The following is a 26,563-nucleotide window of genomic DNA, read 5'->3' as shown; positions in this document are numbered from 1 at the left end:
TTTGTATCCAAAATTATTCCTTAACTCACAATTATCCTTTTCCTGTTCTGCATTGATCTACATGTATATTACCTTCACTATTAATTAATCCATAACTTGTTTCATACTTATTGTTCTAACATGTGGGCTTAAACATGTCATCCTGACACTCTATATTATTTGTACCCAACTTTGCATGTGCCAATAATGTCTCCACTAACCACGTTGATCAAATCTGACTCTATTTTGCTAGATAAACTATTTCATACTTAGACAACTTTCCATGTCTAACTATAGAATCTTCATCTGTACACAATTTCTTCTTTATACAAAGTACATATTTTCATAAATGAAAACTCTTACTTTATTCCAACTTTTCCTACTTAGCCAAATTGCCAACAGTAAATATATCATTAGAAGAACAATTGGTGGTGTCCTTCCATACACTTGGCCATAATTTGAGAAATCGTAACATTGCCAATAATTTTTGTCACTCGAGAGAGACAATAAGTCAACTTTTCCACAAGGTATTAAGATCTATATTAGTGGTGCATGTTGATTACTTAATACATGTTGCTCCAAACACTCCTAAAATTCTTGGGAAGGAATGTTTTGATCCCTACTTCATGGTAACTCTCCTATTGGCACATATTTGTTTTGTTGACTTTAAATTCTACACGTGAAAATATAATTACAAATTTACTTTTTGTAGGATTGTATTGGAGCAATTGATGGATCTCATATACCTATTACTAGCGATGTGGACATACAAGCTAAATATCGCAATAGGAAAGGCAACCTATCATAAAATGTTATGAGTGTGTGTTCCTTTGATTATTCATGTTGGTTGGGAAGGGTCAATTACAGATAGCCATGTTCTTGCTTCATCTCTCTCTAGATTGGATCCACTATCAATTCCCCCTAGTATGTGGAATCATCTTGTATATAGTGAAGTTTATAAGAAATGTGTTAAGGTTATAACAATCCAGTTTATGAGTGTTTGTGTAGGGAAAAAAAATTGGTTGATGTGGGATATCCAAATGTACTAGGATTGTTGCCCCTTATCAGCGTACACACTACCACCTAAAGGATTTTTCTAGAGAGAATTCGATAAACACTCCACAGGAGTTATTTAACCACTGACACTCTTCACTTAGGAATATAATAGAGCATACATTTGACATTACAAAGCATCATTTTCCTATCTTCAAGCATGCAACATCTTATGCAATCATGACACAAACAAATATTGTATTAGCATGTTGCATATTGCACAACTTCATTATGATAGAAGACATCACGCCATAGGAAGTTGAAATTGAAGAGGATGATGAGCATGAGGGGGTAAATGAGCCTATACTTGAAACATATGGGATGACTCAGCAGGATAGAGATGATTGGAGGAAGTTTCATGATGAAATAGGATGGAGGATGTGGGAAGACTACAGATCTTGAAATTAGTTGTACGCGAGACATATTGTACATTTTTATTGAGAAATATTTATGACTAGGTTGACACTTGGATGGTGATTGAATAGCTTGAATGAAATGATTTGAATGAACGGAATGATTGAATGATTTGAATATTATAGATAAGATAATAGATAAATATATTAATGTCCAACGAGAGACCATAATGCAGGTCTATGGGACTGGGAGCTTACAACCAAAAAGATAGCACTACATGGAGCACCACATGGTGCTGATAAAAGAGCAAGCACAAACCTAGAAAAGAAGAAGAGAGCATGAGTCACCCCAAATAGGGTTAGGGATCCTTCCTCAAAGGGAAGAAGGACAACGATGAATGAGATGGGTGAGGGCAACCAAGGACTCTATTATGTTGCTGAGTTTTGTAGGAGGAGTGTCGCTGGTGAAGAGGAGCATTATAGGGTTTCACTGATCTCGAGTGGCCAGTGTCAGGTAAACCATATGGTTGCTTCGTACCCCGGGCAGGAGATAAGGGTGAGAAGAAAGTCGTGATGAGTTGTACTTGGGTCTAACCCATGGGGGAAGATAACTGGAAAGTGTGATCGCAAAACTGTATGGCCTCACGAAGATAGAGCGCAAGGCAACGCTAGTCTGTGTACCTAAAGAAGTCTGAGAGAGATTTGCACTCTCTAAACAAATAGTAGAATCTCCCTCTGATCTCATAGTATAAGGGTCATCTGAAAAGGAAATGAGTCTCAGATTCTACCTCTGCCATGGTACAAAGTATACAAAACTAATCCTCTCTCACAATATGGTGGTCAGTTTGAATCTGGAGTCGGTGAGAGCCCACCCTAAAGGAGCCAAGAGAGATGTGTAGGGCATGGGTCCACAATCTATGTAAGTAATCGGGGTGCTGAGTGATCCCATCTCGAATATCCAAGAAGTGTTCAGCATAGAATGCCATCCTCAGGCGTAAAGCCCCTGGAGGATCAACCCAAGTCCAGATAATATATTGTTTATAGATGTCGAGTTTGACATATCTGTTCAACTCCTATTGAGAGGGGAGGAGGTGAGTTGGAGCATCCAGTGAGAACTAGTAGGGAGGGAGATGGTTGATGTCTATCCTGATCAATCTCAGTAGGATGGTACCCTGAGTGTACCAACAATAGGCCCTGGAGGCGGGATCAGAGTCTGTAATGGCAACTGAAGAGTGGTATGCCAAGTAAGGGTATCTATGTCGGCCTTCAGTAGAATCCGCAAAGCCATGAAGGCAGTGGAGGAACCAAATCAAATAAAAAATGACTACCAATCTGAAAGGGTGGGCACCAAACTCAGCCAAAATAACACTGTGGGGAATGGATCTCTAACATCTGATAATAGAATCAAGTGTATGTTTATGTTTATCTTCCTACATAATAATATGGTATTTGAATAGTACTTGTTCAAGGTTATGTCAAGGTAGCATACAAGAAATGTGTCAAGGTATTTGAATATTACTTGTTTAGTCATATTACATGAATGATTGAAGGAGATTAAAATATTAAATATTCTTATTTGATATTTGTAACTAGTTTTTTGTCCTTGTAAAATATGACTTGTAATATGCAAAATAATGTTCATAATAATATCATGTGTATTTAGGTCATTTAAGATTGAATTCAAACCATTGCCAAAAGTGTTGAACCATTTAATTGTCAATTCTTGTCTACTTCCAAAAAAATAATTTTCATCTTGTGCCAAGCATACTAACACCTAGTTCAAGTCTAAGCAATGTTCACTCAAATAAAGAATTGTGTTACTTTGTTTTGCATGAATATTATTGTTTCTATTGTGTCGAGTGGTTATATTCTTCATCACCAATGTTTGATATATTTTTTTATTTGTCGAATGTTTCTTTTGAAGATTTGCTTGCTTTGACGAAGGCTTTCCCCATAATGTATCCTACGTTATCAGAGATTTCACCCAAACCAACATGTCCCAAACTTTGTTCAAGGTTCCCTTCAATGCATCCCTCAATTCATCCGAGGGTATAGACGAACTTGCCACTGCTATGTCTAACTTGTCATAACAATGACAGAAGAAGAAAGTCTTGCACAGGTGCACTAGTCAACATCATTTCTATCCTTGCCACCAACATAAAATGACCATCTTCAATTCCAATTCCCTCCATCTTGTTCTTCTCATGAAAAATATTCCAGAATAAATTTGTCAACATAGGGATTTCCTCCCCAATTTCTCCAGATAGGGATTTCCTCTTCACACACTTCACATAATCTCCCACAACATACACCCCTCTATGGTTAAAAAACTCTTGCAACACAAGTGGAGGCTTCAGCTTAAGCAGGCCCTCATAATTAAACACACACACAAAAATTATGTGACATATGACTATCGTCAACAACCAAGGGTTTGGCAATAACGGGAAAATTTAATGCTGGCAAGGTCCGACAATCACTCAAAGCCTCAACTTTGTTTAGGAATTCCAAATTCTTGTCCTCATCCTCCTTATTAACAATGTTGAATGGTTGATAATTTTCCATTGGTATACATTTTTTAATGGCAATATATTGTTGCAAATATACTTTTATTGAATCCATTTTCTTAACATTGTTTTGTTGTGTCAAGTTTATTCTGATGTACAAGTCAACAATGTGTCAAGTTTATTAATTGTATCTTGATGGATTTTTTGTTTTTTCAATAGCATGGCTAAAGAGGTGCAAGTCGGCAATGTACCTTCTTTAAATATTGTTCTATGGTTGAGACAAATGGAATGCAAGTTCCTTGACTTGATGCATAAGCAAGTCCAACTAGGTAGGAAAGGAAAAGGCGATTTCAAAAAGAAGCTTGGACCACTAATGAGCGACACCTTAATGAAGAATTAAAGCTAAATTTAAGCAAGGATAATTTTAAAAATAAATTAAAAACATGGAATGCAAGATTCAGAATCATGAAAGGTTTGAGAAATATAAGTGGATTTTCTTAGAATGATTAGAATGAAAGTACACAATGCATGGATGTTGAAGAGAGTGTTCGGAATGACCTTTTGAATGTAAAATGTTATTTGAAATTCATTTGATAAAAGTATAATTTTATCTTATAAACTTAGTACTGAAAGACAAATAACCATTTCATTCATTTTGCCAACATGTAGAGGAAGGAATTCAAAAATACAAAAGTGTATAAAAGGAAACCCTTCCAATACTACGACAAGTTAGCCTTTATTGTGGGAAATGACATGGCAGAAGGTACTATAGCTGCCACAGCACAAGAAACAGAAGGACACACGATGGATGAAGCCCTCAATCTTGATGATGATGGGGATTTTCATATAATAGTTGATCTTAATGATAATTTGGACGATGACTTGGTTCAATCCAACCAATCAACTGCAACTACCAGACATAGAATTTCATCATCCTCGTCAAGCAAGGGAAAGAGGAAGAAGGTGACCATGGATGGCTCAATGGATACCATTTCTAAAGCCTTGAGTTATCCATGAGGGTCTATCAAAGTCTTACATTATCAAAGTGCATCAAGAGGATTCTGATTCAGTTGCACAGAAAATCTATAATGCCCTCAAAGCCATTCCTGGGCTTAGTGAGGATATAATGATAAGGGCATATGATACATTTAAGATTGAAACTACAAGAGGAAAAGGTTGTTTGAGAATAAGCGACATGGAGAGAGTCAAATACATTCTAGTTAAGTATGGAGGACTCTAGAGTCTAGATAGAATACAACATATGTTTGGTTTGTGTTAAAACTTTTTCGATTAGATACATTAACAACCAATATATAATAGTTGATTATACTATTTTAGTTGCCTTTTAATATAGTTGCTTTATAGCATGCCTTATGATAGTTCTCTATGATTTTAATCAACTCTAAATACATTAAATACATTTTCCTTGCTTTATCAACTTTAAATATGGTGGTTGTACGAATCAGTTTATCTACCTTCTTTCTATTTGTTTTACATAATCTTGATTTCATTGGGTGCTTTTACATTTTATGTTTGAAACTCAAATCATGTGCTTAGATATGTATTGGACAGTATGCCTATTTATACGTTTAAAGCTCAAATATGAAAGATATGTACAATACTATGTATGCAGAAACTATTCAGCCATGCCAGTCCAATTGTTTTTTCATTTATCATTGTCCTTGGCTCACACGCCTTCCATACACTTCATTATTGTTTCGGCTCGAGATACTACGGTCCTGTCAAAGTTGCCAACATGTGTGTTCAGAGTTCAATTTTGCATATTGCAGGTAACGTGAATGACATTAAAACATAAATTATTTGGTCAAGGCAAATTTGTCACCCTTGAAATGCCGAATGATTCATACACTAGATATGATAGGGTTTTAGGTGCAGACAGTGTACAAGTGCTAGCTAATCGGCCCATTACAATGAATTTGAAATTGCTTTTTTGTGGTTTTACTGTGGACTATCGTATTGTGTTCTGATAATATTTGGATATTGCAAATACAAACAAGATTTCTTATCAAAGAATTTCTGAGATTATCCATTACTCTCTCTTGCAGTTCTCTATTCTAATGCACATTGATATGAAGGGGCAAAGATAGTTCAAGTGAATATTTTAAAAAATTGAACTGGTTATGTTTATTTATATATAAATAGACATATTTATATTGATAATTTTCATTTTTATTTAAAATAAATAAATTATATACTTGACATTCAATATATTTGGGTTTTGTTTATATGTGATTAAAGTATTGAAACCTTTTAGGTGGTTGTTCATTTTAGTAGTATTCCAACTTATTAGTGTCTAAATATAGATTACTTGAGGAGTTGTGTTTTAAGAATAATTTGATCTAGACCTCTTTAATGCATTTATTCATTGAGATGTTTTTTCCTCCTAATAATGTATCAGTCCTATCATATTTTATGAGATTGAACTTATCTTATTGGTAAGGAAAATAGAGTATTCTTTTTGGTTAACTTGTGTCAATTTAACATATTTAACCAATTATGCATAACACAACCTAGATCAACCTCGATAAATTAATGATAGATAGTAGTGATAAATGTAATACATTGCAACATCTATTTTGTGTGAGTAAATGTTGTAGATATGAATACTTAACTTGTGAGTTTGTGCAAACTTGTTGAATTCACCAAGTATCTACCTTCAATTGTGAATGTTGCAATCTAATTTATGTGTATTGAATATGTATTTCAGCTGACTTATTTTCTTTTCATATAAAAAATTTACTTTTGATATTTCAAGGTTGATGGCTTTAATGAATGTGTCAACATGTCAATGTGGTACTGGCCCATGTTTGTTAAAAGCCTCAAACTAATGAAGATTTGTTATTGTAGGGACATGATGGGTGTTGATTCTTTGGTTGGGCTCCTGATGCACAAACAAGTATAGCGCATTATGAAGGAACAAAGTGCAAGAGGCTGAAATTCTTTTTTGCGATGTCTTCTTTGCCTTATAATTGCATTTATTTGTTGGGAACATATGCGGAAAAGCGCATAGCTCGAAAAAAATTTCTTGTCTTTACTCTTTTAATTAAAGCTATGTTGAACTATTATATTAATGACTTTGACTTAATAGTATTTTTAATTTTATTTTATTTAAAAGTAAATTTTATTTTATTTTTAAAAAAAAAAAAATTGATATTTTATTCAAATTTATATTTATATTTAATGTTTACTACAATATTATTTATTATCAAATTATTAAAATCTAATCAAAATTTTAGATTAAAATATTATATACTTTAAAAATTAGATTAAAAAAATACTTATTCTAATTCCTATTTGATAGTTGCAACCAAACACAAAATCCGTGACAACTGAACAAGTCCAAAAGACATTCCAAAACTTATTTTAAGAATGCACGAATTCAATAAGAGAGCGTATTTCATCATTGATGAATTCCGCATTCAGAAATTGATCCCTACCCATGCGCGAATTCCCTTAAGAAAGCTTATTCCATCATAAATGAATTCCGCATTCAACAATTGATCCCTGTCCATGCGCAAATTCCATAAAGAGAGCTTATTCCATCATAGATGAATTCTACATTCAATAATTGATGCCTGCCCACCTTATCCCTTTCCCTTTTCTCATTTCCTCCCGACAATTAATCAAATTATTAAAATCTAATCAAAATTTTAGAAAATGTTATCAAATATTTAAAATTTAAAATTTACCTTCTAATTTCTTTAAACAATAAACATGTATATTTAAAAAACATACTCAACCTAGTCTTTTAGTGCCTTTTTCATGAGATATTTTTGGGTTTTGTTCCTTTCGTCATTCGTCATTTCATTCTTAAACTCGCAATCAAATATTCATAAAAAAAAATTCAGATCTACAACTTTTGGAGCTAAAATACATCTTCCTCTACGAATTCCAAGGTGATTCTTTCGTATTTTTAAGCAGAGATAATTTTAAAATAATTTGATTTAATTTCAAAGGTTGTTGTATACCTTTTGACTTTAAAAAAAGAAAGAGGGTGCTTAATTTAAAATATTATACACTTCAAAAACTAGATATAAAAAAATACTTATTCTAATTCCTATTTTAATAGTTCAAACAGGTCCAAAAAATAATTCAAAACTTATTTTAAGAATGCACGAAATCCATAAGAGAGCTTATTCCATCCTTGATGAATTCTACATTCAGCAATTGATCCCTGCCCATGTGCGAATTTCGTAAAGAGAGCTTATTCCATCATAGATGAATTCCGCATTCAGCGATTGATCCTTGTCCATGCACAAAATCCATAAAGAGAGCTTATTCAATCATAGATGAATTTTGCATTCGGTAATTGATCCCTCCCCACCTTATCCCTTTCCCTTTGCTCATTCCCACCCAAAAATTTGCTCCATTTTTAATTTCACTTTTCCCTCGGACTAATGGTTTTGGAGATTTTTGATCTCTAATGAAGGAGGAAAAATGCGTTATTAGTCCCCACCTATCTATAGGTATAGAACTAATGTTCTTAGTTGTCTCTTATAATTAATTTTCATAATCAAAATTAGTCAAATTCTAAAGTTCAAATATCATTTTATTTTTTAATTAATTTGCATAACAATTTTGTGAAAGGTAATTTTTTTGACCAAAAAAAAGAGAAATAAATCTCTCAAATGTTCTTAAAGTTATAGAATTTTCTAAAGCTTTAGTGGCATCCTTCCCAAGTTCTTGCAAATAACTCCCTGATTTCATGGACCGTAAACTCGAATCCTATGCAATTGTCGCATAAACTCAACAGGCAAACCGCCCAGAACCCTCCAATACAACATCAAAATATCTGAAAGACCACCTTTCCCAAGTTCCGACTTTAAAACAACACATCCAGATGATCTACAAAATTGTTAAACACGTAGGCTCCACTCCCCAAATTTAGAACCTTTTGTCATAGAAATTCGCGGTCTTCCCCTTCGAGAAATCATAACCAACTCTACTTCGCTTGCTTCACAAAATGTCCGTCTTCCTTTAATTTCCACCCATATTCTCATCATTTTCCACCACTAAAAGCTCTGAAAATGAGCAAAAATAGAGGAAACGGTGCAGGTTGTCAATGGCCACTGTAATAAAGAAAAAGCAATTCCATCATATCATCGTATCTGTACAATATATCTTTCACGTGATGCTTGCTTAGTGTTTTCTTCCTAACCACACCTAACCCCCACCGCATAGTTTGAATCAGATTGCAAAATGCGACAGGCAAGAAGATGAGGAGCAAGAAAATTGTACTTCTCATAGAGTAGAAGTCATTTTTCGCTTTCCAATGGCTATTACACTTTTCCTTATTCATAATATTTCCAAATTAAATCTTGGCTCATATCCACTACATACAAGGTACCGCTTTTACATTGTCATATTGGTTTCAAACATTTTTAGTGGTTTCAGTTGAGCGAAAAAAATTGAAGTTGGCTGCTGCTTTCCAATGTTCTAATTGTCACTTCCGTCTGGACTGCATAAAAATCTTATGCTTTTGCCTTAAATAGTTGATCATGAAATCAACTGAACAAAACCGAAGAACCATGTTTCAAGTTGGCACCAACGCACAAGCCCACCGCTAAATGTTTTACAAAGTTAAAAATGGGATATGTCACGTAAAAAAGCATGCTGCTTTAGTGTGATTGAAATGAGCATGTAAATGTGCAGTTATTGTTTCAATTTGCATGCTGCTTTAGTGTGACCCAAATGAGCAAGTAAATGTGAATTTATTGTTTCAATTTGCATGCTGCTTTAGTGTGACCGAAATGAGCAAGTAAATGTGCAGTCATTGTTTTAATTTGCATGTTGCTTTATGTGCATATCATTTTCCAACTACATTCAATGTTCAGAGGAATTCTCAAGGCAAATTGTTGATCCGTCCCCAACTTAATCCCCAGACATCCATCTCAAAAATGAACAAACAGTTTTATCTGAATATGATATTGTTTTCCAGACGAACAGAATCTGAAGAACTAAGCCAAGAAACAGCAAAGCTGGCATATATACAAAATGTCACTAACACAAAAGAAAAATTCCCAACTTGGAGCAGTACAAAAATCCAAGATCTCTCAGAAGCAACATTTTCTGAGACTCCACACTCATCATACTCTCACTTAAATAAATACCACCTCTATCTCAATTTACAAAGCCAAATTTTAGATTAAAGAATATAGAAATATCTAGGATTTATTACATCCATCCCACTGGATGGGAGTGCCTTTGACAGGAAAAAGTAGGCTAACGCAACTAGTAGCTGTTCTGCCCCAAATGCAGTATTGGGAATGAATTTATTAATGAATATATTTTAATAGGCATGCTTGAATCCGAAATGATCTGGACTGATTCTGGAGCAACCCTCAATGTGAAAAGCATCTTTAACAATTCAACACTATTGATTGTGACTTTGAAATAGCCCAAATTCCCAACTTAGCCCTTCTGGAGTTCACTAGGTATTAATGATCGCTGGAATTATTGATATACTGCTTGAGGATGACTTCTTCCAAAAATGATATATACAGGTATATGCTCATAACAAAGGGGAGATACTTGAGCATCTCTTGGATATTGTTTTCACATCCTGTAGAAAGATTGAAGGGGCATTTTTTAAGAAACTAAAGAACATAAGACAATGATAAAGTTAATTTGTCAAAGAGATATGCCTGTAATACAGAAAAATGGTCTCAAAAAATCAGATGCAGCTACCTCCAGCTAAAAGCCTTTGGAAACCATCATCCATACATCTGCTGTTAGCAATGCTACCTGCAAATGCACAAAATTGGCCTCAGAACTATGTCACACTGATCACAGGATTGATTTATAATACCATGAAATTTAGAGTGAATAAGAAGTTGACTTAGACACCTACCATTGGTAATTGAATTCTTTGAACAGAAACATAATTCAGTTTCTGTTGTCTCTTCAACCATGTCTTTAGGTAGGAAACACAATACATTCACAATCCAAAATATAATTAAGCAAGCAAGGCAGTTTGGACACTCCCGGCATATGTTGATTCTTCTAAACAATCATAAGTGATGACAAAGAGAAGTCAAAGCAAAAGCCATCCAATGTCAAAAATTGTGTTAGCTGGATCAGTCCTAAATGTACTTAATCGTCCCTCAGTGTAGCAATGCCGCTATCATCTGTTATCTGAAGGTCACGCTACCATTCTGCAGCACTCTCAACTTTTCAACAAGTGACTTGTACATGTCTTTAAGAGCCTTCACATCACTACGCTGCAAAGATGGTTGTGAGAAAAAAAAATCAACATCTCAAGAGAGTGCAACCAGAAGATGCTACCCTATCAAACTATTTAATTTTGCTCATACATCAAATGGCAACAAATCTTTCAAAAAATTAAGAAGCACGATGCTGTTGTTACCTGTAGCTCTATGCAGTACTGCTCAGCTAAATCCTGAGGGCATCGAGTAGCTGGGAATATATTCATTGCTAGGTGAACCAAAAAATCATTCCCGCATTTTTCATAAATTACTTTTTGTGCAACTACAATTTCACCAAATAGAGTAATCTGCCACATTGCATTATAGAATAATAAGTAATATGACCTTAGTGGAGGCACATCTGCAAAAATTGTTAATGATTATACATAATCTTGTAAACTAAATAAATGTATATCTGCAAACTAAAATTTTCGTCACCCAAAAGAAACAAGCTTACAATAAAAATTGTAATAAGAGACTCAATATGAAGCTTTAAAAATGAGGATAAAACCTGAGTTACTATTTTGTGGACACAACAGATCAATTCATCATTCTAAAGGAATTTTGTACATGTCACTTACATAGTAAGAATCTTATTGTTTACAGGAACAGGCATGGTGATGCCAGCCATTTCTTTATGTTCTTTCTCCAGACATTTCATGAACTAATTAAATTTCATTAGTAACTCAAGCATCCAAACCAACAATTCAGCAAAGTACCTTGTGCAACAGAAATCTCATAACCAATGCAATTAGTGATTATCATGTGTCAACAGGAATTTTGTACGTGTCACTTACTTAGTAAGAATTTTATTGTCTACAGGGGCAGGCATGGTGATGACAAGCCATTTCTTTATGTTCTTTCTCCAGACATTCATGAACATAGGTTCATAACCCATTGAGGAGAAGATATATCAGGATTTTGCTAGCTAATTACTTTTCAGCAAAGTACCTAGTGCAACAATTCTCATAACCAATGCAATTAGTGATTACCATGTGTCAACGATTAATGTACCAACTGTATGTCCCAAATTCCTAAAGCTTGCTAGTCTCTCAAGTGCTCAGGATGTCAAACCTGAGACGAGTACCACAGACCTGTCCTCGGACTGATTAAATAAGGACCACTGCTTAAATTGGGTAAGTTTTTCAACACGTCTGGCTCTGCAAGACTAGGGGGTTCCCTAAGATGTCTATCTGAACTTTGATGATAAACAAATTAGAAATCCCTCTAATGCAAACCAAAACCAGAGCACAGTGTATCCCTCAGTGTTACCAGCCTTGGACTCGGCCTTAGGCTCGGCAAGCCCATGAAGTCAAATATTTTATAAGATTTTAAGTTTTTTTCATGCATCATATAGCCAGTTAACATCAAATACACAATAATTGAGATAAATAGAAGATACTTTACACACGTGCACAACTTTTAATAGACCGCTCAAGTATAAATGCAAATTTTTGCAAGAAATTACCTAAAGTTGCACTAAATAACATAATAGAAATTTAGTGTAACTGTCAAATGTCTACAAAATTCACGGAGTATGCAACCCATGGAATCAAAAGTTCAAAACATATATCAAAGTAAAGGCTCATAGTAGCCTATGTCCTCCTACGAGTAGATCTAAGATAGGTCATGCAAAACTCTAGAGTCATCCTCTCTCCCTATGTGTAAGGTTGAACCTCAATGACATGCTCATCATGATCATCCTCATACTCATCATCATAATCCGAGACAGATCCATCACTTTCGGCCTCAGGGTCCCGCACACGGTCTCCTCGTGCTCTAGCCTCCTCTCGATCCCCCTGATCAACCAACTCCGAGTCTTCATCGCTAAAGATAGGAGCATCAACTTCCAGCTTCAATTTGACCTCAAATAGCCAAGACAGGTTATGGGAGATAACATTGTTGAAGGCATACTTAAATGTTATATTTGTATAAATCATCCTGCCGTGAGCGGAAAAACCCCAATACTCTTCTCTCCAGTCTTCTTTCTCTATTCTTTGTGATTGCAAGTGATAGAATGACCTTTTTGGGCCTTAGTAATGCATTACAGACCAACAAAAACAAGGAAATCAGATTTAAAAAGTTATTTTTTTTGCCACTTTATGGTCTTTGGCTGCTGGCCAAGGCAGGGTGACGGGCTCAGTGAGTCAGCCGAGTCTGTTGACTCAACGAGTCAAGCAAAACTTGGCGAGTCCAAGTCCAGAGGCAGCCTGCCTCATTTTGGCCACCTCACCTCAAGACTACCCGAGTCCTACTCAGATTTGTTGAGTCATGTAAGGCTGGTATCCCCATACTTGTGATACTTACTATATACCTATGAGCTAGTTTGGACATATAAGCATCTTATAAACAGATATCCAAACATGTGATTCAAAGACTCAGTAAGAATATCTGCATCTTCTCCACAAGCCTAATGCTAAGTGCACTAACATGTGTAGGACTCGAAGGTGCACTAACTCTGACTCAGTGCAGACTCCCAAATTTCTTCTCCTTAAACCTAATGTTAAGTGCGAGCATGTGTATGACTCAACAGTCACCCAACTCAGACAGAGTGCAGACTCTCGGGACTCACAGACTTGGTGAAAAACTTTGCTAGAAATTAATCCATGGTTTTATTAAAAAAAAATTTAAAAATTAATCCAATTGAAGAACATAAACACCTAATTTGACCATACATATTTTCTTAAAAATTTCAAACCCTAACATATTTTCCAAGTTTGAACTATGTTCAAAATTGTTTAAACTCATTTAGTTTGTTTGTTGTATTCTTTTATCTTGAAAACTGCTGAAATTGCTAATACCTTGAAGCTCCAATGCAGCCTCTGAATGAAATTGCACTATATTAACAATGGGATTCCGTCCACTATCCACCTGAAACACACAGGATTCTGTCCGCAAGGACCCCAATCTCCAATGGATTTTGGTCCACTGAAGAATTTTGCAGAATATGAAGTTCATACAATGAAAATTTGAAAAGTGGAAATGGTGTGAACATTCCAAATATTCTTTGTATTTACCTTGTACTGGTTAATGTGGTGGGACAATCATTAATTAGAAATATTACAAATTGGCAAATTGCCATCCCACTCTTACTTTCCATACCTGCACTTGTGGGGAAAATGATTCCTAGAAATATTTTAATTTCTCAATCCACTCTTGCTTTCCAATTTTGTGCTTGGTGGGAAAATCATAAATTAGAAATATTTCAATTTTCCACTCCACTATTGGTGCAAATTTCCCATTATGGCACCATAATCCAACACCCCACTAAGTGTTTCCGAATATTTGAATGTCCTTTTGATGTTGACAATATTTGGACATTCATAAATATTAAATTAATTATTCCCTTTAATCTTTTATGATTTACACATAGAAGAATAAAATGGGTTACTATTGAGTCATTGACCAAAACCAAATTTTAAACAAAAGGCGACATTATAGTCTTAGTAATTATGTTCAATGTGCAGAAATGATAAGGCAGATGATGTCCCTAGCGGTGTCTTTTTCCCACTGTTATATTAATTTAGGTAACTTAGTCTGCATTTTAGACGAAAACAATCTCTTAGACAAGCAACAGATCTACCCATAGAAGAATAAAATGGGTTACTATTTACCAAACCAATTTTAAACAAAAGGTGAGATGACAGAGTCTTAGTAATTATGTTCATTGTACAGACATGATAAAGCATATGCCACTGGCAGTGTCTTTTTCCCACTGTTATATTAATTTAGATGTTTTAGTCTGCATTTTACAGGAAAACAATATCTTAGACAAGCGAGATCATTTTGTGAGACCCTTGTAGGAATTAAAGAATTCAAAATCTTCTTGAAAAAATAACCGAAAAGATTAATTTCAGGTTCGAATTTCGTCTTATTTTTTGGGGCTTGGATTCAGATTCGTTTTGGGTTCTTCTGTACAAAAGCATACGTTTTTTTTTAATATGTATGTGTGTATATCTATGCAACAAAAAATAAATCTATACTTGAATCTGCCAATAGTAAAGCAACATAGCAAAATACACCACCAAATCTATGTTTCAGTTCAATAGGACATCAATTGCATTATTTAGCCATACATGCAACTTGATACACTTGCTTGGTCACATGCATGGAACATATTTGATATTTCCATATCAAGGTGACAGTTGAAGAATGAAAGGAATTGTCAAAAGATGAGTGCAGTTATCTGAATTTTAATTTTGTATTGGTTAGAGCATTTCTAACCAGGCTATATTAAAAGCTGAGGTACAAATTTGAAGTCCAGGATTCAAAGATATCATATCTTTTCAAAGACAGCTCTATAATCATCAATTTAGATGTCACCTATTGTCAGTTTGGATCTCCTTTATAATCAAGTTTTTATTTTCATACACAAATGCATAAATTAAAATGACACATAAAAATCTTTTGTGGTCATTTTAGTGGTCACAATAGGGTTGGGAGGACAAAAAACACTTTAAAAAGTCTTAAAAAATCTGTTCCAGGACCAAATTCAGCCCAGGTCTAGACAGTAAATTCTTCAGAATTCACTGCAAATTCTGCCCGGGTTCCTTTGACAAGGACCAGACTTTGTACGGAATTAAACCAGACTTTGAGGGTTGCTGGAGAGAATCTGGTAACTCAGAGATTAAATCATAGGTAGAGATGAAGGCAGCAGAGGTGAACGTGCCACTCATTCATTAATGTTATTATACTATCATCATTTCCTTTGTTTTGCAAATTGTGCTTTCCAGCTCCATATTTTTAAGGATAGAGAAGGTTGAACCTGTCAATAGTGTGTAGGTAAGTCATCATTATAGTTTATTTGTGTAACCCGGCAGGAAAGTTGACCAAGGAAACCTATAGCCACATATATTGCACCCCATGTGTGCATGCAATTAAAAAAAGCCAGTACAAACTTGAAAGTGTCAACCATCAAAAAGGTGGTAAACTTAGGAGAGAGGTGTAGATGTTTATCTGCAATCACCACACCTTATAGGCTCATTACCATTGTTTTGGTGTTTTTCATTGAGAAGAATCCTTACACCACAATTCATGGTACATTTGCATTTTATTGCAGAGAAAGTTTCAGTTGGAAGAGCCCTTGCAGCTTATGAAAAAGATACGTGGAATTTGTGTAGAATGTAAACAACAGAATAGAGCAAGAGCATGAAGAGCACAGTTGTAAAGAATCCATTTTAGAAGAGAAGATTCATCATATTCTTTGTTTCCCAGTAACCATTTTTACATATGGGGACTCTGAAGCTTGGACGGATAAGATAGTCATGTTAGATCATGGAACTTAAAGAAACCTACCACACATGTTTATACATGAGACCCCACTTTGAAATATTTAAATAAATTATGTTGAATCCCTATTATATAATTTAGATTCCAATCTTCTCTATAAGTTGATTGTTTATTTTCATTTATGAACTGGGTTCAAATTTTGTATCTAAAATTGAAATCTTTACCCATACTTCTCACTTTTCTGTAAAACGTCAATAATGCATCTTCCTGAGTTTGACTTCTGTCTCACTCTGTTAATCTTGACTTACATGCTTCGGGATCACAAAACATCGTATATAAACAATTAGCTTATTATGACAACATGACATGCCAATAGCAGCATACTAAATCGAAAGCAAACAATAAGGCTTTACATGAAATTGTATCAGACAAACATAGAGAATATGCTATTGTAAGCACACATTATATTAATTGAGTTGTTCTGCTCTATATTCCGGCTAGATGCATATGATAGATCAGATAAACTCTCCCCTCAACAAAGCCCTTGTATGAGACATTTTTCTTAAGTGTCCCACTGATGGGGTCCAAAGATACTAAACAGTCCTCATTCTTGGTTGGTTAATCGAAGTGGTTGCACATGTCCAACCTTGTAATTACAGTTCCAGTACTACTGCTACTAATTGGTAGCAAATAACAATTCAATGTTGTCTTTCAATTTTTTGACACTGACAATGTGGTAATCTTTTTTTCTTATGAAAAATATTAAAAATTCAAAAGCAAGGATCTACCATTTATACCAGAAAATTTGTTCAAATGTTCAATAACCAGATTTACCAGAAAATCAACGAAACATAAATAAGATCAGTATCATTGACATGAGTTATAGCCAAAACATAAACTTACAGTATGTGCATCACGAAAGTCAAATGTGTTATCAAGAACACTGTAGAAGCAACATGTTGCTGCAAAATTTTGTATGATAAAATTTCGAAAACCAGGCACCTGTCATAGAGAGATGAAAATATCTTGAATAACAGCAGAAGACCATATTAATGTAACATAATGTAAATTACCAGTGTAGATATTAATTGCCAAAAGAAGGCCTAGAAATTTGATGATACATGATAATAAATGGATTTGTCTCACCTTCTCTTCCTCATTAGACCTGGTGCACCAATTCTTAATTAATTTAATGAAAACCTGTACACAGGACTGCAAGAAAAACGATTTAGAAAACATGAATACAATAAGACTATATTTCAGTATTGCAGAATGAATGAATAAAAATAAAACAGATTCCTTGTATTGCATATTCCTTGAACAGTATTACATACCTTCCTCACAAGAATGTCCTTGTGACCACAAGCAGCAGTTATTAGTAACTGGATAATGTCATTTAAATAGCCAGAATTCTTTGGGACAAGAAAAACTGCAGATAGGTCATTTGATGTCACTGCATGTAGAAAAGTGAAAAAGGTCCGCTGCAGCTCTTGCAACTCACGAATTTCCTGCAGACACAACAAGGTTTATTTAGGGTATAACCAATAAGATTCTACTTCAAAAGAAGACTAAATATAAACTACCAGCTGTGTATTCATATATACAAAACTCACTCATCCCAATGGATTTCTATGCTCATATGCTATACTACTGGGTACATTCTACCTCAAAAGAAGACTGAGTATAAACTACCACCTAATTATTCATAAAGACAATACTCATTCATCCCAATCGATGACTGCTCAGAAGCTATGTTACCCTGTACCTCTAGTTTGGGCTTGGTATGTATACCATATCAGTATGAATGCCTGTCCAAACTAGACGACTCTCCAGAATAGACCCAACGTTGGGCATACCCAGAACTCCAACAGTGATTCATCTATCGCATGTTTAGTGGACGGCTTATTTATAGATTGCTTAATGTGATCTTTCCATTTAAATATATTCTTTCAGATTGTTGCCAACTTTCAGTTTTTCCTTTGTCCCTTATAAATTGTTGATATTCTTTGAGTCTCTGTCCAAGTTTGCATATCAAGTAGTATTTAGGTGACTTACTTCTCATCAATTCCCAAGGCTCTCACTTTGTATCTTTTCCAGGTATCCTTTGCTTTGCCTTCCCCTTATCCCTCCATGCGGGTTTCTTGTTGTCTTAATGCATTTGGGTTTTGGGTAGTTTAGGTTGGGTTGGGATGTGTTTCAAGTGTCTTCCCAATCAGAAGTAAGTTCTCCAATGTTTCCGAACTGCCATCTTGTACCAGCATTCCATTTCCTGCAGATTCTGAATGAGCGGGCTGGTTTTCCCCCTTGGCAAAGTTCATCAAATATGTACCCGAGGAACAAAGTTGCGATGGTGTTAACAAACGGTACACTTGGTTGTGTCATTATGGAAAGGTCCACAAAAGTGTAAGTTGAAGCCAAGAAGGTCTCGAATCAAGTTGCAGAGGTAAAAATCTACTTTTATGAAGGACAGGTCTGCGGGTTTCCAGCTGCTCACTAATGGAAACGAAGGTATTCTGTTCTATTTCCGAAGCTAACTTGGCTAGTGCCCAATTCTAAAGTTTTTGTGCATAAGCAAGGCAAGCATGATGCTAAAAGGAATTATTTTGAGCCTGTAATGAAAGATCCACACTCGAAATCTCACCTCGTAGCCATCAGATCGAGATCAAAGGGAAAATGTCATGAACTTTTCCTCTCTCCGGAAAATGCTGATTTCAGAGTGGTTTTCCGTCCCTAAGAAATGTAAAGGACTCCTTCTCCAAAGACTTGGAAAATAGAAATTCAAGTGACTTTAATGTGCAGATATTCTTCAGAGATGCCCAATAGAAGCTTCCAGTAAAGTCAGTTGTAGAGGTGCAACCCTGGTATAAGCAAATCAAGTGTTAAGTGCTTAGTGCAGATAATGGAAGAATGAAGTGCCCGAGATATTAAAAGGATCATTCCCCGCACTGCGATTCCGAATCAATGGAAAACTGGGCTTACGGAAAACTTGATCTGCTCTCTCCCCTGCAAATACTAAGTTATCAAATAAATCTTCATTCTGGATTTTGAAGGAAACAAGGCGCTTTCCGATAAACCAAAAACCCTTGTTTCCGTAAAGGACTTTTCACCATACGACTCCACTTTAAATGAAGTAATATGGCTTTCGGATTTATGAATCTTTATGTGCATGGAAACATAAAGTTTTAAATAGCCATTGATTATAAAATATTGCAAATCTTGCCATTGTGATCGTTGGTTGAACTTAATTTCGTTGGTGTGGCACCAATGTTCGGATTTCTGCATCTATTTCATCTGAATTGCCTCTAATTTGTTTCCTCGCTATTTCAAACGGCTAATTATCAAGAATCGCATCCTTTGAAATCATAGCAAATGGCAATCAGAGCTGCAGGTTACGATAAGCTTATAGGCCTGGAGAGTGAGTTAAAAGATTTAACAGATACATCATTCAACTTTTATGATTTAGGTGACCTTCACAGAAGACTTACCTCTCAGCCTATCCACCTGATTACTCAGAAGTTGAAAGAAAGTGGATTGGTGGAAGCTGTTGGTTTTCCCATGGTTGTACAAGCTCCACAGCTAGTAAGGGTGTGCATAGAGAGATATGATCCAGAGACAAAGCAAATTCTGCTTCTTGACCAGTCTATCCTCCTCTCAATCAACAAGGCTTTAATGCAGTCTGCATTCAGCGTGCTCGTGAAGGAGGAATATTGTGACATTGACTTCAGCTCCTTTGCATCCATGTTCAACAAGATGAAGACCTTGAGAAGGGAAGATATGCTGAGGACCTGGTTCTAAACGTCGCGCTCAAAGAAGAGCAAGATGCCAAAGACCCTATTCGGAACCAACTTAAAAAGGGAGATCGTTGACATCCTGGCACTGTTGCTCAAATTAAAAGGAAAGGAGGAAATCCTGGAATTCATTGAGCACCACTTCTTCCTAGTGCAAGCCATCTGTGCCGAAGGTATGCAAATTGACTGGGCCGAAATCATATGCGACGAGCTTGCCTCATGGTTGAATTCCACTAGAGGATTCAGGAAGTTTTGTATATCTTATACTTAATCTACGCCTTGGCTACACATCACCTATGGTCAGGTCTTCCCAGAACTGAAGACTACGATGAAAATACAAAGGTGTATGAGTTCTACCTGCACCTTCAACTACAGAGGAAGTATGAGGAGTATATAACAGTCAACGACGCTTTCACAATGCCATTGTGTCGGGAATTGCAAGGCTGCCCTGAGCGAAGATTTCCACCAAAAGCAATTTCAGCTATAAGCCAGTTTGGATGCTCTTTCATCCAATTTCCAAGCTTCTCCTACCTACGGATAGCTACTTTTGACGAATTTCCCAAAAGACTTCCTAGGTACCCAAAAGACAAAGTTGTTCTTGTGCAATTGTGTCGGCAAATTCTCAAAATGAACACCTTGTGCTCAAATGTGAAGAAGATAGCTAGGATTTCCTTCCCTGTAGAGATTTGACCCTATTCCTGTGCCTATTGATCCAATGCTTGGAATTTAGTCAAGAGCCTTGAAAGTAAAATCAAATTGATCAATTATGAGGTACTCAGGCCTCAGTATGACCCAGTAAACTTCGTGAGGGATCATTTGAAGCTAGGATATGCCTACAGACACGTTCCGGAGATTAAAGATTTTTGGGTTGGATGTCTTAATGAGTATCAAACCGGGGAGAAGTTTTGGTCTCGATTAACAATTGATGAAGTTAAACTATATAATGACTCTATTGATGTTCTTGATCTTGCAAATGATGGCTCCTATATGCATCCCTCATCCTACAAGCACATTAAAGGCACTCCCACTGTGTCTGCCCCGCCTACAAGGGTTGTCATCAATACCATGGAGATTCCGTGAATCATCAAGAAGACAAACAAATGGGTAGAGTGGACTCGAGCGAGAAAGAAGAGAACAGTAAGCATTGGATCCACTGCTGGAGTGACTTCTGGAGCTGCTCAATCAGCAGCAACGACCTCCACCACTGCTGCCACTTCAACATCTGCGGGCCCAACTTAGTCTATAGGCCAAGGAGGAGACCAACCCCCAGAGAAAAATGTTCCAATCACCCCCGCTTGTGGAGGTGGATCTCTTTCCGATACAAGAAGATTTGGGGAGAAGGAAGGGGACAAGGGGAAGGAAAAAGAGCAAGAACAAGAGAAGTCAGTAGCTAAGCCTGCCTCCCCTGTCCAAGTCATCATTTTGGATGGTGACACCTAAGGGTCTAGTGGGACCTGAGCGATGAGAATTCTGCTACTTGGGAAGATGCTACACGGTTGAGAGATTTGTACCCCTCTCTTTTTCCAAGCTTCCACGAGTAGGCCTATACCTAGTGGAGAGGAGGTAGTGCCTCTCGTGTTTGCAGTTTGTACCTTGTTATATTTTGATCCGAGAGATACTTATGTTATTTTTACATATTGAGATGACCTGAGGGTCAGATGTTATACATTGATTCCCTGTATCATAGATGTTAGATTACTATGTTGTTCAATTGATCATATTTGCATGATGATGCCATTTTTAGATGGCAGTATGTTTTATGATGATATTTGGTTATCCAATATTTGGACATATCTCTAATTGTGTTAGATGTGGATATATTGCTATGGTGATTTACTTCATTCTTGCCTTGTTATGCCTTATGTGAACGTGAGAGATGTAAATGGATTATTTCAATATAATTGAATAAATGGTTAAATTAGGTTATTTAGTTGCATTTATTGCTTTGGCTATGTTATTATATGCAATTGCACTTGATCATGTATTTTACTGTGCAGGATTTATATCCCTAGCAGTGGCACATGGAGTTAATGATTCAGTTGTTCATATTTTACCAATGTCGTCCCTAGATGGTTAACATATCTTGTTTAAATGTTTAAATTAAACCTTCCGGTGATTGATAAATCCAGACTCATTTGCATCATGTGATTAGACCTGTGATCGTGTCTGTGCATCTAGAGGTTCGCATGTCGCAAAAGTTTGTTAAATTTTCTATGATTTTGGTTTAAGGGTTTTCGAGCTTTATTTTAAATGATTTTAATTTCTGGCAACTTTGCCATAGATGATTTCTAATTACTTGGAATAGCCTATTTTCATTTGGGTTGATTCGGGATTTAACTAGGTGTCTTGGTTATTTACCCTAATCAATTATTCACTCGGAAAGTGTAAGTATCCAAAGAGGAAATTAATTCCTCACTTCTCACTTTTGGAAATCGGACTTTTGAGAGCTTTTTCCAAAATCCTCTTGTGGAGGATTGCGTTTCTGTTCGTTGTGAGAGCTACGAGCGTGGGATCTTCGTGAGGTCGGTCTCGTTAGATCCAGCTCAAGGAGACCTTGGTTTGTCACGGCTTTCAACAGTGTCCACAAGATATTTATTTCATCTAACTGATTCTTGTTTTAGTCCTTTTGGCTATCAATTAGGGCTCTCCGATTTTTGTGTTTTTAGCTCCATTTCTACTTTTGTTTCTGGTAGTTGTATGTTAGGACGCTGAGAACTAGTGTTCCCCTCTATTTCTGATTGTTAGTTCTGCCCGATTGGTTGGGTATGAACGTTTTCCTGTTTTTCACAGTGTTATACAAGGACTCGCACCCCCTCCCAAACCTCGAAGTACTCATCCCCGAGACATCCCCGCACTGAGTACTCGTGTGCCCAAGTACCCCCACCTCTGCCATTTCGCAACCATGCTGCCGCTAGAATGAGGACTTGGATTTCTATTTAAATTTCGAGTTTTGAATGTTACTATTCAATATGCAATATGTTACTATGTTGAATGTTGAATGGTTCTAGTTCATGTTGCAATTTTGCTATGGTCAAGTATTTTAATTTGGTATGTTCTACTGAAACATCATTTCATAACAAGCATTTCAAAGTCTATATGTATACTATACAACACCCCTCCCTGCTCCTTCCTCCCCTTGGTGTCGTCCCCTCGCCATTCCCTTGCTATCCTCACATACCCCAGTACTAATGTTACATTGGTTTTTCGGGATGAGGATTTGGGGTTTCGCACTATTATGCTGGTCAATTTTGCATATGGTGTCCGAACCTGAATTTTATTGGATTTTCATGGCTTTTGTGCCCTAAGACCAAATGGGTTTTATTTTTGCAATTTTCGAGTTTTGGGGTTTTTACCCCGATTTGTGGGCAGCCCAATTTTCTCAAGTTTTCTTGGCATGATGTTGGTCATGGACCTAGATCATCCGTAGGATGTCAGTTAGACCATTGTTGCACTTTTATGTTGCATTGGGATGCATGTTGCATCCGTCCTCCCGAGCTTCTATTTGGTTGAGTGTTATTTTCTGCTTGTGTTATCATCCAACCCTTGTGTTATGATCTTCATGATGGTGGTGCGCCACACACAAGCACGTGCGCATGCATTTGTCGGGCAACTTGTGAGGTCCGAACTCCCGGTTGTATTACGAAGAGTATGTTCATTTCAAGTTGGGTCGAGAATATGCATGCCTGTGGGCACTCATCATGTGATGAGCATGGGTATGTAGGGTAGCATGGAGGAAGCTTCTTTCTCACAGCTTGGTGATTTATTGTGCCCAGAGGGTTGGTGTGAAGAAGTTTTTTAATTAAGTGGTAGCTAAATAAATTAAATGGGTAATCAATGACAAATAATAAAATATTAAAGTGAGCACCCAATTCAGTTTAAGGACACTTGTTATGTGAACACCCGATTAATTCCGAGGAAACGGGATTGTGCTCCTTCCTGGGGAAGTAGAGTTGCCACCACTAGCTTGGGCTACTTGATGCCAAGCTATTTACCCTCTAGCGAGCTCTTATATAGTGACCCATATAGTGTCTGACCAGAACCTGATCCACTTGCATTGTCTCATGATCTTGGTTGCAATTCTCTTTACTATTTGGTGTGAGTGTTTGCCATTGACGTTTGTTTTATGTCTATTTGTGGTTAGATCATTATCTCCATCAGCACGACGAGTGTGAACCTATGGGTTTCACATGGTTGAGAGGCATAGCTGCCTATACCACTACTGGGGTCCAGTGTACAAAGACGGTCTATTGCCAGTGCGACCGATGCTTGATATTCACTTGGTATTTCAGTTTATCCAGAGTATGTTTCCTTATGATTTATGGTTTCATTGGAATGCTCGGATATCATGTTTAGATGATGTTAGTTTATTTGACGCATTCCTATATTATGATGTTTAGCATATGATTAGATAATGTGATTTGTTTAGTTGGAGTATCTATTGCTTATTGGTTTAGCATGCTAGATTTCCTATTCTTATGATGTTATTATGTTTTAGTAGTGATGTCCTCATAAGATAGCTCTGACTATCTAGTTGGCAATTTTTGATGTTATGCGCAAGGGATGGCTAGGGCCTTCAAGGAATCATGATGCTATTATAGTTGGGAGGAATCGTACATGAGTTTTGTTGTTTCTGTACATTGCAATGTTGCTTTCAATATGTTCCTTTACTGCTATGTTTTAGATGGTGGTTGTATTTCTATCTTTCCGCTCTTGCATTCAAGTGTTCAAGCCTCAACTTGTGGATCTGGTACTCCCCGGTGTGGAAGAAATTATCTTTCCTAACTTTTTATCTTATGTTTCTCTTGCTTGCTGTTGTGAATCCTCACGCGAGAGTTTGAAGATTTGCATGGGGTCTTGCATTTCTTCGTGTGACTCATTGTACTTCCTCGCGTGCACAAGGGGTTAGTTCTTCGCGTGGCATGGTGTACTTTCTCAAGCGAAGAGGTACTTCCTCGCATGAAGAGAGACTTCCTCAGGCAAGGGGTTAGTTCCTCGCGTGGCATGGTGAACTTTCTCGCGCAATGAGGTACTTCCTCGTGCGACACTGTCAGTTGTGTTCTCTCATGCAGAAAACGGGGGGTATCTCCGTTGTTTTTCAAAGAACACAATTGGGTATTTAGTGTACCCTTCAAGACTGCTTGTATTTCCAGACTTTGACAGATCGAAGATTATGTGTTATGTTGTCATCTTTGGTTTTCATCTTTCAATTGAGCGTGTCGATTGGTAGTGGCATTTGGAGATCCGTTGGTTGATAGGATTGTTGGTTAAGTCTTCCGTTGGAATCTTCATGATCCTTGCATGTTGGTTGTCATGTGCATCCATACTTGTTTTTTAAAAAAAAAAAGTATCTTGGCTTTTATTTATCCTTGTTCCAAGGATCTCCGAGCGGGGCATTACATCTAGGGAAGTACCTCTTCGCGTGAGAAAGTACACCATGCCACGTGAGGGAACACTTGGTCCACCAGCCAAAATACATTGCACTGGTGCTGAGGTTCGCGCAAAGGAAGTACAATGAGTCATGCGAAGAAATGCAAAACCACACGCGAAACTTCAATCTCTCGCACGAGATCCTTATGGATGGCCAAGAATAGGATACATCACGGCAAGGGGATACTTTGGCCCTCTCAATAACCAAAGTTGTTGCCTTCCTTGATGTTTCCCCGAGCAAGCAAGCTCCCCTAGTCCCAAGGAAACTCTTTGATCCTACTACCCTACAATCAGCACTCAACATCCTTTCAATCAACTCATGGTTGGAGGAAACCATTGATCGGAAGAAGCAGAGGTATGAAGAAGCCACCCCATCAAAAGACCTCATCACACAGGCAACTTCTTCTCAGCCACCATCAAAGAAGGCAAAGAAGCAAAAGTCAGTAGTAGCATTGGCTATTAATCCTTCTACTGGCCACATGTTCATGGAGATAGCACAGCCTCAAAAGGAGGGCAAGTCTTATGAGCTCACTGCAAATGACTTCCAGATCAAAACGTTGGACCTTGGCATCCCTGTTCATGATTCCATGCTAAACATATGGAAGTCTACTAATGAAAAGATAGAGGTCAAGCTAGAAGAGTTGAGGGCGGAGAAAGAGGTGCTCAAGGCCTTAAACAAAGAATTAATGGACTACATCAGGTCTACACTTGGGAGTACTTCAAATAGTGCGTTTGACCCAAATGCAAAAGAGAATAAGGACTTTCTTATGAAGCTACAACAAGAAAGGCAATTTGGGCAAATTGGTCGAACATGGGTTGATCATATGAAGGCACAAGGTCCCCTACTCATTGAGAATTTGGGAAACCTATTGTTAGATGCTCACAAGTTAAGGAAGGCAACTTCTAGTCATCAAATTGCCATGCAAAATGTAGCAGATAGACTAACAGAGCAATTAGCACTATTGCAAGAAGTGGTCGATATGAAGACCAACGTTGCCATCTCC

The 26,563-nt window shown here is 36.8% G+C and overlaps 1 protein-coding gene across 1 annotated transcript in view; it reads right to left on the bottom strand.

The window, feature by feature from the left end:
- Positions 1-9,868: 9,868 nt before the first annotated feature.
- The window catches only part of PSD (ARM repeat superfamily protein), a 37,123-nt gene continuing 20,428 nt past the window's right edge, over positions 9,869-26,563 (bottom strand). The window contains exons 9-15 of the mRNA XM_089814601.1: positions 17,679-17,852; positions 17,491-17,556; positions 17,248-17,346; positions 11,277-11,423; positions 10,761-11,130; positions 10,598-10,654; positions 9,869-10,472 (exon numbers count right to left, since the gene is read on the bottom strand). Coding sequence (XP_089670727.1) covers positions 11,041-11,130; positions 11,277-11,423; positions 17,248-17,346; positions 17,491-17,556; positions 17,679-17,852 — 576 coding nt within the window. The 3' untranslated portion in view covers positions 9,869-10,472; positions 10,598-10,654; positions 10,761-11,040. The remainder of the gene's footprint in view (positions 10,473-10,597; positions 10,655-10,760; positions 11,131-11,276; positions 11,424-17,247; positions 17,347-17,490; positions 17,557-17,678; positions 17,853-26,563) is intronic.

The sequence above is a fragment of the Cupressus sempervirens genome, chromosome 2 (genome assembly GCF_028749045.1).
Source record: "Cupressus sempervirens isolate cs-2001-9-10 chromosome 2, ASM2874904v1, whole genome shotgun sequence".
Lineage (NCBI taxonomy): Eukaryota > Viridiplantae > Streptophyta > Pinopsida > Cupressales > Cupressaceae > Cupressus > Cupressus sempervirens.
The sequence above is the reverse complement of the archived record's forward strand: the minus strand, read 5'-3'. Positions and strand labels throughout refer to the sequence as shown.